The sequence below is a fragment of the Astyanax mexicanus genome, chromosome 15 (genome assembly GCF_023375975.1).
Source record: "Astyanax mexicanus isolate ESR-SI-001 chromosome 15, AstMex3_surface, whole genome shotgun sequence".
Lineage (NCBI taxonomy): Eukaryota > Metazoa > Chordata > Actinopteri > Characiformes > Acestrorhamphidae > Astyanax > Astyanax mexicanus.
In genome coordinates, this window is record NC_064422.1 from 30,514,214 (window position 1) to 30,528,593 (window position 14,380).

The following is a 14,380-nucleotide window of genomic DNA, read 5'->3' on the forward strand; positions in this document are numbered from 1 at the left end:
GCTCATCAGAAAACAGTGTAGTCTTTGTAAAGATTATTCTCAGAATACAGTCCAATTTGGTTTCTCATAATTTTCAAATAATTAATCAATGTTTATTTTTACTTTTTATTTTCTTTTTGCGAAATTGTAATTTGATGAACACAAGATTGCCTTCTTCTGTTACAAATATACAAAGTATGCTATAAAAGTACTTTCTTGTACACTGGTACACTTTTCATAATTGTACCCTCATAGGTATAATATTGATCTTTAGAGGGTCAGATGTGTTCCTTCTAAAGTACAAAGTCTTTCCTAAAAGCAGGAAGCACAGATTTGTACCATTTAACCAACCAAAATGTAAATTTGGTATTCTGTAGCACTCTATTAATAAACAATATATAGCTTTGAAAAAAAATAAGAGACCACTTAAAAATTATAAGATTCTATAATTTTATCAAATTGAAAACTTCTGGAATATAATCAAGAAAAAGATGGATGATCACAAGCCACCAAACCAAGCTGAACTGCTTGAATCTTTGCACCAGGAGTGGCATAAAGTTATCCAAAATCAGTGTGCAAGACTGGTGGAGGAGAACACGCCACCACACATGAAAACTGTGATTGTTTCAACGTTGAAAAAACAACAGACATTACTTTAGTCACATTTTAACCACATTTCAACGTTGAAGGTCGGTTGTGTGCCAGCTGGGATGAAGCACATGTATCAGTGCACAGATTGAAGAGCAGTGCAGAGTGAATCCGGTGAGGTGGAGCGGTGTAAACAGGCTGAGCTCATGAATAAAGAAGTGTTAAACCTATATCTTTCATCTGCTTCCTTTATCTGCGTGCTGAGTGAAAGGGGGCTTTGGGTGGGCAACAGAGCGACGGTGGCGCGCGTCCACGCCTCCTCACCTAACGCTGCGCGGTCCGGGGCGGCGGAGCGGCGCGCACCTTCGGGGATGGAGCTGTAGCACAGACACCTTGAGGGATGGAAATGGCAGAGTGTATAAAAAGGAGCCGGCGGTGGACATGCCCAGCGCGAGCTGAGGACGGAGCGCGAGGACACGCGCGGGGCTCCTTCTTTAGAATTACTAGAAATAAATACATTTTAAAAAGCATGTTGTGCGGCTTTGCACTCTTCTCTAAGTTGGATCTCTTTTTTTCTTTATAAAACAGTTTTTCTGACCCGCTTTAAGACTTCTGAAGATTCTTCCAGAAATCCTGGACTTTCTGAGGGGAATTAGACCCAGCTCCTCTTTATTCAAGCTTAGATTTAGCCCCTGTTCATTCCTTTGGCTCCTCAGGGATTCACTTATGAACTTTTTCTTCATCCACTTTCTTCACTATTCTTCCCCGATTCAGCTACAGCATGGAGCCCTACTCATCTTCAGCCAACGGGGTTTCATACACCGAATCCACAGAGGCAGTGACGGAGCCTGGAGACCCCTCAGAGAATGAAGACCCCTTCGCAGGTCCCCTGAAGTCCATCGCCCCCTGGAACTACACTTTCCTGGCGTGTCTGATGTTCGTCGTGACTTCTGTCTCACTCTTTGAAAACTTCACCGTCATGCTGGTCACCTACAAGTTCAAGCAACTGAGGCAGCCGCTCAATTACATCATCGTTAACCTGTCCGTGGCTGATTTCTTCGTCTCTCTGATCGGAGGAACTATAAGTTTCCTCACGAACTCATGTGGCTACTTCTTCCTGGGCAGGTGGGCGTGTGTGCTGGAGGGATTTGCTGTCACTTTCTTCGGTAAGTCTGCTTGGTTCGACCTTAGTGATCTAAGATCACCTGAGAACAAAACACCTTCAACCTGTGTCTCCAAGATGTTCTTCTAGGGTCCAAAGAAGTTTATTTTATTTTATGGCGATATTGTAAAAAAGTAAAATCTCAATGTTCTTCAAATTAAGAGACCACTTAAAAATGATGAGTTTCTTTAAAAACCTCTGAAATATAATCAAGAGAAAATGGATGATAATAACCCATCAAACCAAGCTGAACCACTTGAATCTTTGCGCCAGGAGTGGCATAAAGTTATCCAAAAGCAGTGTGTAAGACTGGTGGAGGAGAGCATGCCAACATGCATGAAAAATGATTAGAAACCAGGGCTATTCCACCAAATATGGATTTCTGAACTAAAACTTTATTAATATGAACTTGTTTTCTTTGCATTATTTGAGGTCTAAAAGCTCTGCATCTTTTCTTCTGCAAATAAGTGCTCTAAATGACATTTTTTATTTGGAATTTGGGGGAAATATACCTATAAGTAGCAAGGCCAGAGAAACTGAAACTGAAGTGGTCTCTTAATTTATTCCAGAGCGATGTATATGAACGATTCTCGATTATTACACATTATTTGGATTGTCCATTTATAGATGCTCAACTAACACTGAATTTAAATGTTTTTTTTAAATGATCTACATCAAACCCTAAAACTAACCTCAACTATGAATCAACCATAAAACCTCACTGTAACTCAAAACTTAATCTAAATTTTAAATCTAACCCTAAACATAACCTTAAAATGTTATGGTTAGAATTCTATTTAGAGTTAGGTTTATGTAGGCTTACATTTAACAGAGAAACATTAATTTTAGCTTACACTTCAGTTGCATTTAACATACATGTATTTGAATGTTAGTTGAATGTAAGTTAAGCATTTATTAGTAGATGTGTTAAAATACTAACAGACAGCACCATTTAGAACTATCAATTAAGCAACATTAAGGAACAGTTGTTCCATTTACATTTATATTTTTTATTTTTTTTTAAATAGCAAGCAGCCCCCCCAACATTACAAGCAACGTTTTTATTGAACAAGTTGATAATATAACCTTCATATATTTAAGTTCTATTCACTTTTATTTGGATATGAAAGAATGAAAGAAAAAAAACAGAGCAAGCGAGAGGCAATTGTTTAACTCAACTGCTACAACACAAACAGACTGGGTAACAATAAAAGACATTTACACAAACAAAAAACAAAAAAAATAAAAATAAAAGTCAAACGAACAAAGTTTGTTTTTGAAAAATGATCCAAATTGTGATTTAAAAAGCGTGATTCAATCTAAACTGTCACTTTTATGATCTGCTACAACAATTATGTGCAGAGGTTTCAAATCTGCTGGTCTTAATATCTAGATCTTGAATCTGGTATCCAGTCCTCCACATTGCAACCTTTTTGTAAGGTGTGGCACAACATGGCCAGTCAGTTACGTTAAGTTTATTTCATTAAATTTCAGCAAGAACAAAATCCTAGACTGGGATCTGGGCTCAAGGTCCAGATTTGAAAACCTTTTTTTTCTATGGGAATATTTGGAGATTATAATTGTATCAAAAGTCTGTGTGGATCAGGGACAACACCAAAATACAGATCAGAGAGTACTCCATGAGTACTGTAAAACTGTAAATGTAAAACTTCTTATTTCTTATTTAACTGTGTATTTTTGCAGGGATTGTGGCTCTCTGGTCTTTGGCAATTCTGGCATTTGAGCGTTTCTTTGTGATCTGCCGGCCACTGAAAAACGTTCGTTTGGGGGGAAAACATGCGGCACTGGGTCTTCTGTTTGTCTGGACATTTTCCTTCATCTGCACCATTCCTCCAGTGTTTGGCTGGAACAGCTACACAACCAGCAAGATTGGCACCACTTGTGAACCAAACTGGTAAGTTCAAAGCAGTAATTCTCCTCACCCTCTCGCTCTCTCTCTCTCTCTCTCTCTCTCCAACACACCCTCTTGCTCTGTCTCTCTCTTACACCCTCTAACTCTCTCTCTCTCTCTCTGTCTCACTCTTACACCCTCTCACTCTCTCTCTTACTCAGAGACATGAGTGAACTTTTTGATTCAGACTTTCTATACATTAGTTTTAACAGATATTCTTAAAAATAGCATTCTTTAATTAAACTGATCAGAAGCTTTGTTTTCATTTTTTATTCCTTTGAAGGAAGCTTCCTTGACTTATAGTTATGCCACTTAAAGCTGTCTTACACTACTATGAAAGCCCAAGGCCGTGTGCTAGCACAAAATCTCATTCAATGATGCAATGGATCCGTTTGATAAAATTGTCACCTTTGCTGTTTTAAAGAACTTCCTGAAATATTACATTTCAGTTTTGTCAGTTCAGACATTCAAAACTCCTATTAAAGTTTTGATTACTTTTAAGGTTAGGTAACAGGACTTTAAATCCATGCTGAGCTTATTTATTAAACCGGACCTCTTTTATGTGAAAATTGAATAATCTCTGTAAGAGTTTTGCCCAATGTTTGATAGGATTGATATTGATTTTTCTTTATTGTTATTGAATACGATATACTGTTACTGTATGTGATTATTATTTAATCTCTATCTGTGAGAAATCAGAAAGTTTCTGCTCTTTTCATTAAGGTACTCAACAGACTACTATGACCACACCTACATCATTGCGTTCTTCGTCACCTGCTTTATCCTTCCTCTGGGAGTAATTATTGGCTCTTATGCTAAACTCATGCAGAAGCTCAAAAAGGTAGGTTCTTGTGATTGTACTACACTTTATTGCATTAAAGTAGGGATGTCATTGATTTAAACATACAAAGATATGTTAGTGCTGTCAATGTTAATGCATAGTTAATACACAAAATTAATCTGGAAACTTTACCACAGTCATTTTATAAATACAAATTAATTATTGTACTCAGTTTGGCCCCAACTCCCTTTGATAATTCACTCTTTTTCCAAAGCCTAGTGACGTATGAGTGGTTTTATTTAGTAAAGTGAACAAGGCATCACTACTAATGAATTACTGATGAAGTTTTATTTGTTTTTATTTATGCTGAAACATGGAATAAATCTTATAACTAAATCTCACTGTCTTACCTCTCCCTCCTCTTTTTCTCTCCTTCACTCATTTTTCTCTCTTTAACAATAGTACAAATAGTTAATTTTGTTCAAGATAAAACCTACATGTAGAAAAGCTCCTATATCGCTTGAAAATTAATATAGAGTGTTGAATTACTTTTATTCATCACAGTAATCAGTGAATTACTTGATAATCATGTCTTCTCTTACAGTTACACTACATTACAGTTACACTCTGATTTTCTCACCCAGGTATCCAACACCCATGGAAGGCTGGGTAATGCTCGGAAACCGGACAGAGCAGTAGCACGGATGGTCATTGTAATGATAATTGCTTATATGGTCGGCTGGACACCTTACGCTGCATTCTCCATCACTGTTACCGCCTGTCCCACCATCCATATTGACCCTCGCCTTGCTGCAGCACCAGCCTTCTTCTCTAAGACTGCAGCTGTCTACAACCCTGTCATTTATGTCTTCATGAACAAACAGGTATGCATTACTGTCCATTCAATGTCACATTCCAGTGTTAATGCTTACACTCAATGCTTATATTTAGGGACATAAGTATGTTCATAGTTTTTAGGCCTGTCACAGTAATCGTTAGCGATTTATCATACAATATACGGATATAAAATCAATATTGCCTATTGTGTTCACTTAGCAAAGGGGAACCCATTAACATGGATAAGGTAGTATGTCAGCTTAGTTTAAAACATATATTATTTAATAAATTATTTTATACTAAAATAATATCCTTATATCATAATAAAGGACTTAATATTTAATAATAAATAAACCAAATTATTGCATGATTTTTTTTGTGTATTTAACCCTGTCACATTACATTACATATTTTCTGTTTTAATCTCTTAAATCCCTTGACATATGCATTCGTTATTAACCTACTGATTTAATATTCAGTAACTCTTATAATTTATTCAGTAACTACTAGGAAATTAATGTACAGTATAAATAGCTGAGGGTGAGAGTGAGGAACTGAAGTGTGGGATAGTATACAGGCCTTAGTGCCAGATTTCTGCCCATAAACCTCTAATCTCTGGCTAAATTGAAGTATCAATCTTGAACTATCACTGGAAATTAATCTGGGTCTTTTAAGCCAGCTCTTGAGTTAAGGGGGCTAACTTATTCCCCTATAGTGATGTAGTGGAGTGGCATGTGGCAGCCTATTTACAGTTTGACATTTTGTCCATATATCCTGCGGCCGTAATTACAGTTTTAGTATCACAGTATGATTGCTCTCCTGTCAGCAGTCAGTTGGTACCAGTATCACGCTGAGCGTGGGTGTTAAAGTGAGCTGTCATTCCCTGTGGCCATCCTTAGCAGAGACACAATAGCAGCTGACACTAATTAGGGGCTTAAGTAAAAATTGATTAAGCGATAAACTTTATTTAGCAATACTGAATCAGTTCTTTAGACTTTTCTTTTACTCAGTGTTTATGAATAGTAGTGAATACTAAAAAATAATAATATGTTTTTCAAAAATCTTAATTAAAAATCTAAATATATCGCCTTGTATTCAGTATCACAATATATTGTAGTATATTGAATCGTAAACCCTGCACATTGACTCGTAATGTATCACCTGATTCTTGTCAATACACAGCCCTAACTCTAATTGTTGGGGGTTGTTTAGTCTTGCTTAGTCCCATAATAGATCAAACATCTATATTTAAAGGTGTAGTTCAGAGGGATATAAAGTGCTTAAAGGAGGTCTAATAAAAAATACATTTTGTGCATTTCTGTAAGTCTCTGTAGACACAGGTCATCCACAAGTGCACTCTGTGTGGCGTCAATTACCTCAAGCTACCATTCAGCTTTTATAAATGTACTTCAGTGTGTGTGAGGTGTTTATTCCGAGTGGAACCATCAGCTTAGTTAGAAGAAGAATTGTAAAGTACATAGAGCACTAAGTAAGAGTCATTATTTTTCTGTCAGCATGTACAATTGAGCTCTTTCAAGAACAACCATCAACTATTTCTTCATTTTGAGAGAAGTCTTTTTTATTTGCTGTTGTTAGTCATTGTTAGTAAGTAGTCAATATTTATTTACTTTACGCGCCTTCATGAATGAAAACAGAAAAAGGAATGGTTAAAGAATGTCTGTTTTTGCAAATGACTCTGAGTAAAAAATAACATATATCTCCTAAAAGGAAAAAAAGGTTTGATACATGGTTATTTGTTTAAATGGCCCATTTAGAGAATTCTGCACCTAAGCAATGTTCCTAAGAGAAAAATGAATGGAATTTTCATAAATTGATGTTATTTTGGCCTGCAGTAAACCACAACCAGTAAATCACTTAAGCCTCTGAGATATGAGGTTATTAAGGAGTAGAAATGAACTGTGCTACTTATCATAAAACTGACAAAATCATAGAACCTAACAAAAATACCCAGAATAAACAAGCTTGGGCTAAGGGTAGCTATGGAGTGCCCTGTGGTAAAGAAATCTGTTCTAGACCCAATACATAAACAAATGTTCTCCTGAGTGCCATTACATCCTGTGTAATGTTTTCCTAAAAAAAGTTTCAGTTTCTTGGATAAAATTGCTGCTGATCTAAACATTAATCAGATTCTTGATTAAAATTGTGCAAGGCTGTGGGATGCTGATCTGATCCTGCTGTTCACTCTATGAAGCCCTTTGGCTACAGATGTAATGTCATCTATAAGATTATGTTATTATTTATTAATCTAGAGGAAGTTGAACAGGCAGGTTAGGTTCAGCTTGAATTTGGAGTTGGCCAGTTCTATTATTTGGAGTTAAGCTTTTATGACTTGCTTTTAGAGAGCGTATCAGTTACAGTATTTGTAGATAGCTTGAATTTTTAATGAAGGCTTTGAGCTTCAGATTTGAATCCTAACCTTCTTGAGGAATATAGAACGTATAGGAGCTTTCTTGTTCGCCCTGTGAAATCCTTTTGATTTGCTTATTGAAATATGTACATTTTGTTCAGAAAAGTTAGAGACTGTATTCAAATATAACATACTATTTGTAGATATTACTAATTGTGATATCTAAACATTACTGGTTATTGCAACAATTGAACATTACAATGTTCACTTCATATAATGGGTATTTGCTTCATGTCTCCAATATTCATCCACAGAATTTAAAACTGTCACAAGACACGGCCACTCATTTTAAATTAACAACCTTTTTTATAATTCTATCAGGTCTCTCTGCAGCTGTTTTCATTGATCTTGCTGTAAAAATAGAGAAGGCCTCAAAATCAAACCAGATTTTGGAACATTTTTTTTACGACAGGATGCATCAACTATTTTCCATATACTTTGTTCTCACCTTATTTTCATAAAAACTAATATATTTCATCCCACAAAATAACAAATTAATAGCATCAATACAGAAAAGAATCCACTGACTAAGTATTGATATTATTCAGAAGAAAACGTTGAACTAACATTAGAATTGGAGTCCACAGGATTCACTACTGAGTTAAAGGGACTCATATACTTGTGTGGTTTGGGACATTTTGAATACATGTGCAAAAACATACCATACCAAAGAGACAGACAGAAAGTTCATAGATGAAAAGGAAACTTCCTTATTTGATAAATGAAAAAAATACTTTGTCAACAGAAGTCTACATTGAAGAACTACATTGCAAATAATAGCGTATTTAAACTGCATTACCCACATGCAGCAACCCAGGGAGTTCTTTACGATACAGACTGTGACGTAACAAAGCTGGAAGCAGAGCGAGGTAGAGAACGGTAGAAGTCTGCAGTAAACACCCACACACCAAACTACATCTTAACCTTTAAGATTACATCGATGTTCACATCTATTTTACAGTATCGATGATACAGTAATATCACTTTTTTGTCCATATCGTGCACCCCTACTTACTTCACATTTATTCCAAGTTATTCCAAGTGATCCAACTTCAGTTTCAAAAGATCCTCATCTGACAGCATCTGCAGTCTTGGTGTGATGTGGAGGAAGCAGTGGAGACCCTTACTCGAGAAGTGGTTCTGATGATCATCCTCAGGGGTTGGGTCCCAGGTGGGCTGAAGCTGTGCCTGATCTGGAGCTGCTGAGCCCCTGAAGCTGTGGTCTTCTCCCAGAATTGGCCCAGTTACTGGCCAGCTGTTCCCAAAGCTCATTTTAGGTCACAGGGTCACCAGATTTACCAAAAGTAATTAATAGATAGAGCAGAGTGGCGGTGGAGAAGGGACTGCAAGAGAGAAAGTGAGAGAAAAGAAGGAGAATGAGTCAGAACTCTTGAGAGTACTGAATAGATGATTGAATGAAAATAAAAAAGGTTTTGGGAGAGGCGCTATGCATATGAAATACAGTCGCACATCAGACTGAAGTGCTGGCTGAAGTGTTGTGAAAGACCTCTGAGAGATGAAGAATCAAACAATTTAACTGAACAGTCACTGGAATTGAATGTATTATAGGATAGCTGAGTATTACAGGATATTTTGTGATAATGCAAAGTTAATTGAATCTTCCTTTAGATAGTTGATAAAACTTTACTTACATTATCTTCAGAAATACTGCATACGCAGTATCACATTTTTTAGTAGGAATGCATTTTTGAACTGTTATATTCACCCCTGCTTCTTCTTACATCTTATATTTAGCATGGGGAAGGGGATGCCGTGCTAATGGCCCATGGTACCTCATTCTTGGCCAGTTCATCTGGGAGCTTGAGGAAATATATAAAATGTAGTGCAAAGCAAACATATTGTGCCCATGACCTTTTCTTCTTTAATTAAGGCCAGAGTTTCCCTGCTTGCCTTGCACTGCATAAAGCTTGCCTAATGACCTTTTCCTTGTTGGTCTTTAATGCCAGACTTGTGAAGTGTAGCATATCTTTGAGAGTTGAATGAAGTCATTCATTTATTATGCAAAGCAAACTGCCCTGGGAGAATGAGAGAAATTTTTGATTGACATCAAAGTGTGTGTGTCTCTTTTAGCTGCACAGAAAAAGAGATTCCTTAATATGGGCTATGCATTGTCAGTTTTTCATTTTATTTATAGCCATGTCAGAATGAGTGAAGGTTTATATGCTCAATAATAACATCATAATCAGATATTATCAATTATCCAATTATTAATTTACATTTACAGCATATAATGACATTTATTCCTATTACAGAGAGCCTTGCCCAAGGACTCTTATTGGTGTAGCACAGCATAGTCACCCGGACCTGAAATTGAACCCCAGTCTCCCACATTATAGCTCATTGGCAGGTGGTGGTGTTATCCACTCCACCACATCAACTACCAAACACTATACATACACATAATCACACACAATGGAGGTGACCAGACACTTTTGGCAAATTAGTGTAGAAAAACACATACACATAATGAAGAAACACAATTTCTTAGACTGGATTAAGGACTACAAATCTGATTAAGATCACGTATTTGGCTCAGTTATCACATTATTCAGCACATGTATACACTTATACTATTATGCACTTATTTTTTTTTTTGTATTCTCAGTCTGTGTATGCATGTATTTCTGGTGAAGCCAGAAAAATACACTAGTCTCCGTATTTGCAGCAATTAAGAGAAAGCTGTAAGAAGAGCCGTGTTGTGTTACTCTTCCATTTTTTTGCTGGTAGAGTGGGTCCGTGTCACAAAGTTAAACTCCAGCTTTTTCCATTATCTGTTTACCCAACTGATTTTCTGCAGTTTTAAGATTATTAAATATCTAATATCTCAGGGGATGAAAAAGAAGCAGCAGTTAGAACACAGGGTTATTGATGAGAGAGTTGTGAGCACGATACCTGGCTAACTGCCACTGTTGGATCTATGAGCAAGGCTATTACCTCTCTACCACACACATACACACACAGTGATATTGTGAGAACACATGCCAGTAGCAGTGGGGAGCTACTTAAGAACCTTGCTCAAGGGCACAACTTGTCAAACTTGATTATCAAACCCATCACCCTGTTATCAATAGTCTGCTGTTCTAATTACTGCCGTGTGATCCAACAAATTATTTTGGTAAAAAATAAGGGTGACACATCAGGTTCTTTAAACAAATTCACAGAATAATCACTTTTAGATCCATATAGATTCCTTATCATAAAAATGAATGTGAAGAACCTTTACATACTTCTTTATGCATATTTTTCTTTTACACCCATGCTTCTTAATGAAAGCAGAAATGTTGTTTTCTGTGATCAAAGAACCATTTGTACAAGTAATTTGGTCACATGCAGCAGCTCTTACCAAGCACTTGGTTATGCATCCTCTTCCCTTAAGAACAACGCAGATGCTGTCAGATAAAGATTAAGCCAGTCTTGCTAATTTTAGCCCACTCTTACACTAAATAAGTGTTATGTTTCAAAGCAGAACACGTCATTACCACAATAGCATTTCAGGATGCAATCTGGAGGGTGCTTTTCATGTTGCATCTCCATATGCAATAACAGATGAAACACTGAAATAGGCACATATAATCTCCAGCTGGACGTGCACCAGTTAGTAGAAATTCAAGAGACCAGAGTGTTCCTTACCTAACATGATTGGCAATCTTATTAAGGCAAAGGGATATGTTGTCCAAGCAGTAAAAAAGACGTGAGGCATACAATCAATATTTTGGTATAGAGCGCTTATATTAAAAGAAGGGCAGGATGATATTGGGAAAAAATGACATAGCAATATTTTCTATATTTGTTTTGCCATGCATATTAAAACTATGCAAGAATTCATCATATTTTTGCAGAAAGCAATCCAACTATAGTGCCAAAATTGATATCATGATATTTTTCTTAATTAATGTGGATACAATGTAAAATTGATAAAACAATATGAACAGATATATAACAATATAATACCAGGCAGATGAGAAATCCTGCAACTGGGGTTATATATAGGGCCCATTCCCTTTCCCTCTACCCTACACTCCCACTCACTCACCTTTTACTATATGGCAACAATAAGATCCTCTACCTAACAGCTATTGTTAGTTGTTGTATATTAAATATTACAGCAGAATCTTTTGTATAAAGCTAATTTCAAGCATCATGTGTCATGTATGGTTTAATGTGCACATTGCATTAACAATGCTAAAACAATATATTATGCAGCTCTAAATGCAAACTGCATCTAATATTAATAATAAAAACAATCTCAATGTTGCAGTACAAACACACTACCTATGTCCTTCAGAAAGTGAATATTAATAACTCATCATGCCTGCTCTCTTCCTCCAGTTCAGGAAGTGCCTGATTCAGATGTTCAAAGGCAACGGGGCCAACATAGACTCCTCCCACATGAACCAGACTTCGGACAAAGGGGGCGCCACAGCGGAGAGTCACTTAGGGGAAATGTCCACAATCGCTGCCCGCGTGCCCATGACCTTGAGCAACTTGGAAAAGACTGAAGAAGAAGATGAGGATGATGAGAAGGACCAGAACGAAAACGGAGGTTCCATGCAGCTCCCCCTATCAGAGAGCAGATTGTGTCCTCTATAGAGCAGCGTTGCCCTCAGTGAAGCCTGAGGCCTGTAGTCGTACCTCTCTGCTCAGTAGCGTTCCACCTTTCAGTCAGCCTGTAAAACAGCAGAGAAGAGACCTGCTTTCTAGAGGAGGAGTGCATGTGTACAACGTGGATATTATTGTGTTTGCCTTTACTGTTCCAGATTCCAGTGCAAGGAAACATCTAAGTGTTTGTGTTTATTTGCCATTCTTGCACTATAAAAAGCTACACTGTGATATATTTTGAGGGTAAGATTTAGAATATTTCTATGTATACTTGTCACCAAAATAAAAGTTGCACCCAGATTGGATTGTAAAGCTATTTGGAAGGAGGTTAAAAGTTACCAGGGATAATAAATGATTAATTGAGCTACACGTACATAAGCTGTGTCCCTCAGTTTGCTGAAGAAACATGCCATACATTTTGGCTTAGAGTTGTAGCGCATATTACATCACATTACCTTACTTTACACAGTACTTAGCGGATGTTTTTTCCATAGCGACATACATATAATGATGTACATTAGAAATAGATAACATATACGTACAAGGCAAACAAATTTTTGGGGTTTGAGGCCAAAGGGTAAAAGTTGAATAGAGGAGGAAAGGAGGTTAGAAGTAGTTAGTTTGTTATAGGTGTAAGGAGAGTAAGAGCTCTTTGAAGAGCTCAGTCTTCAGGAGTTTCTTAAAGGTAGGGAGGGAAGCTCCTGCTCTGGCAGTGGAAGGTAGCTTGTTGCACCATTAGGGAACTTGGGCAAATGTTGGGCAAAGCTAGGCGACATTCACCGGAGGAGCGCAGTGGCCGGAAGGGGAACATAAGCCTTTAAGAGCAGGTGCAGGTAGGAGGGAGGTGCTCTGTCATCTCATTGTAGGCAATTGTAAGAGCTTTGAGTTTAATCCGAGCACCAACTGTCGCCAGTAGAGCTCAACAAGTAGTGGGGTGACATGTGAAGACCAGGCATGCTACTGAATTCTGGACCATCTGAGCAGGCCAGAGAGGCAGTAAAGATGGAAAAATAAAGAGGTCCTATTACTGAGCTCTGAGGAGCCCCAGTGGATAATGAGTGGGCTGAGGACATCTGTCCTATCCACAACATCTTGAATAAACGCCCAGTGAGTTATGATATGAACGATGATATCACATTTCCCGACATACCCATGTTTGAGAGTATGAATAGTAGAAAGTCATAATTGACAGTGTCTGTGAGTACTGAGGACTGTCCTGCAGCTCTGGCAGTTTTTAATACTTCTGTCACAGACAACACAGCCATTTCAGTGGAGTGCCCTTTTTTAAAACCTGATTGGTTCTTCTCCAGGAGGTTATTCTGGCAGAGGAGACCTGATTGACGGTTGCTCTTTCTATTGTTTTAGAAAGAACCTGGGCAGGGTTGAGAGAAGGTTTTTAAGCAGTGGTGTGACTTGGGCTTGTTTATAGGCAGACTGGAATCCACCCGTAGTTATAGAGACATTGATTATGTGTGTGAGAGCAGAGATGATTGCAGGTGCAGTGGTTTGTAATAGCTCTGTAGGAATTGGGTCAAGTGGACATGTAGTAGGATGGCTACAGGAGAAGGTAGGGTTTTGGGTCAAGGGATACCGAAGAGCAGAGCATGTATTAGAACTGCTATGTTTGCATCAGTGAACTGGTTGCAGACGGCCACCACTTTCTCAGAAGAAAATGAGGCTGTGTTTCAGCTGTAAGGCAGGTAGCTGTAGGAGAAGGTGGAGGGTTCAGTAGTGTTTTAAATATTGCAAATAGCAGACATCCCAAATTGCAAAAGTTGATTTCAGGGAGGATACAACCCCCCCCCCCCCCCCCCCACAAAAAAAACCTTGCACACAAACCAAAGGATAACGAAACTTTACTTTTATATTAATTAATTTTATTTTTTTTTAATTAAAATTAGAGTATTCAGAGGTGAAATGAGTTTTATATTTTTTCTTTTTGGAAGGCCCTGCCTCTGCTTTCCTTTTTTTTTTTTTTGAAAAAAAGCCTTTATTTGACAAAAATTGACAGTTACAATATCACAAAAAAATTGCACAACATCAAAAACATTTCATATCATATTACAATAATTA

The 14,380-nt window shown here is 37.5% G+C and overlaps 1 protein-coding gene across 1 annotated transcript; it reads left to right on the forward strand.

Annotated features, from left to right (window-relative positions):
- Nucleotides 1-454: 454 nt before the first annotated feature.
- valopb (vertebrate ancient long opsin b) lies at nt 455-14,115 on the forward strand. Its single transcript, XM_007259147.4, has 5 exons — nt 455-1,733; nt 3,434-3,644; nt 4,365-4,482; nt 5,067-5,306; nt 12,038-14,115. The coding sequence occupies exons 1-5, from the start codon at nt 1,349-1,351 to the stop codon at nt 12,296-12,298; spliced, it is 1,215 nt and encodes a 404-aa protein (XP_007259209.1). The 5' UTR covers nt 455-1,348; the 3' UTR covers nt 12,299-14,115.
- Nucleotides 14,116-14,380: the final 265 nt, after the last annotated feature.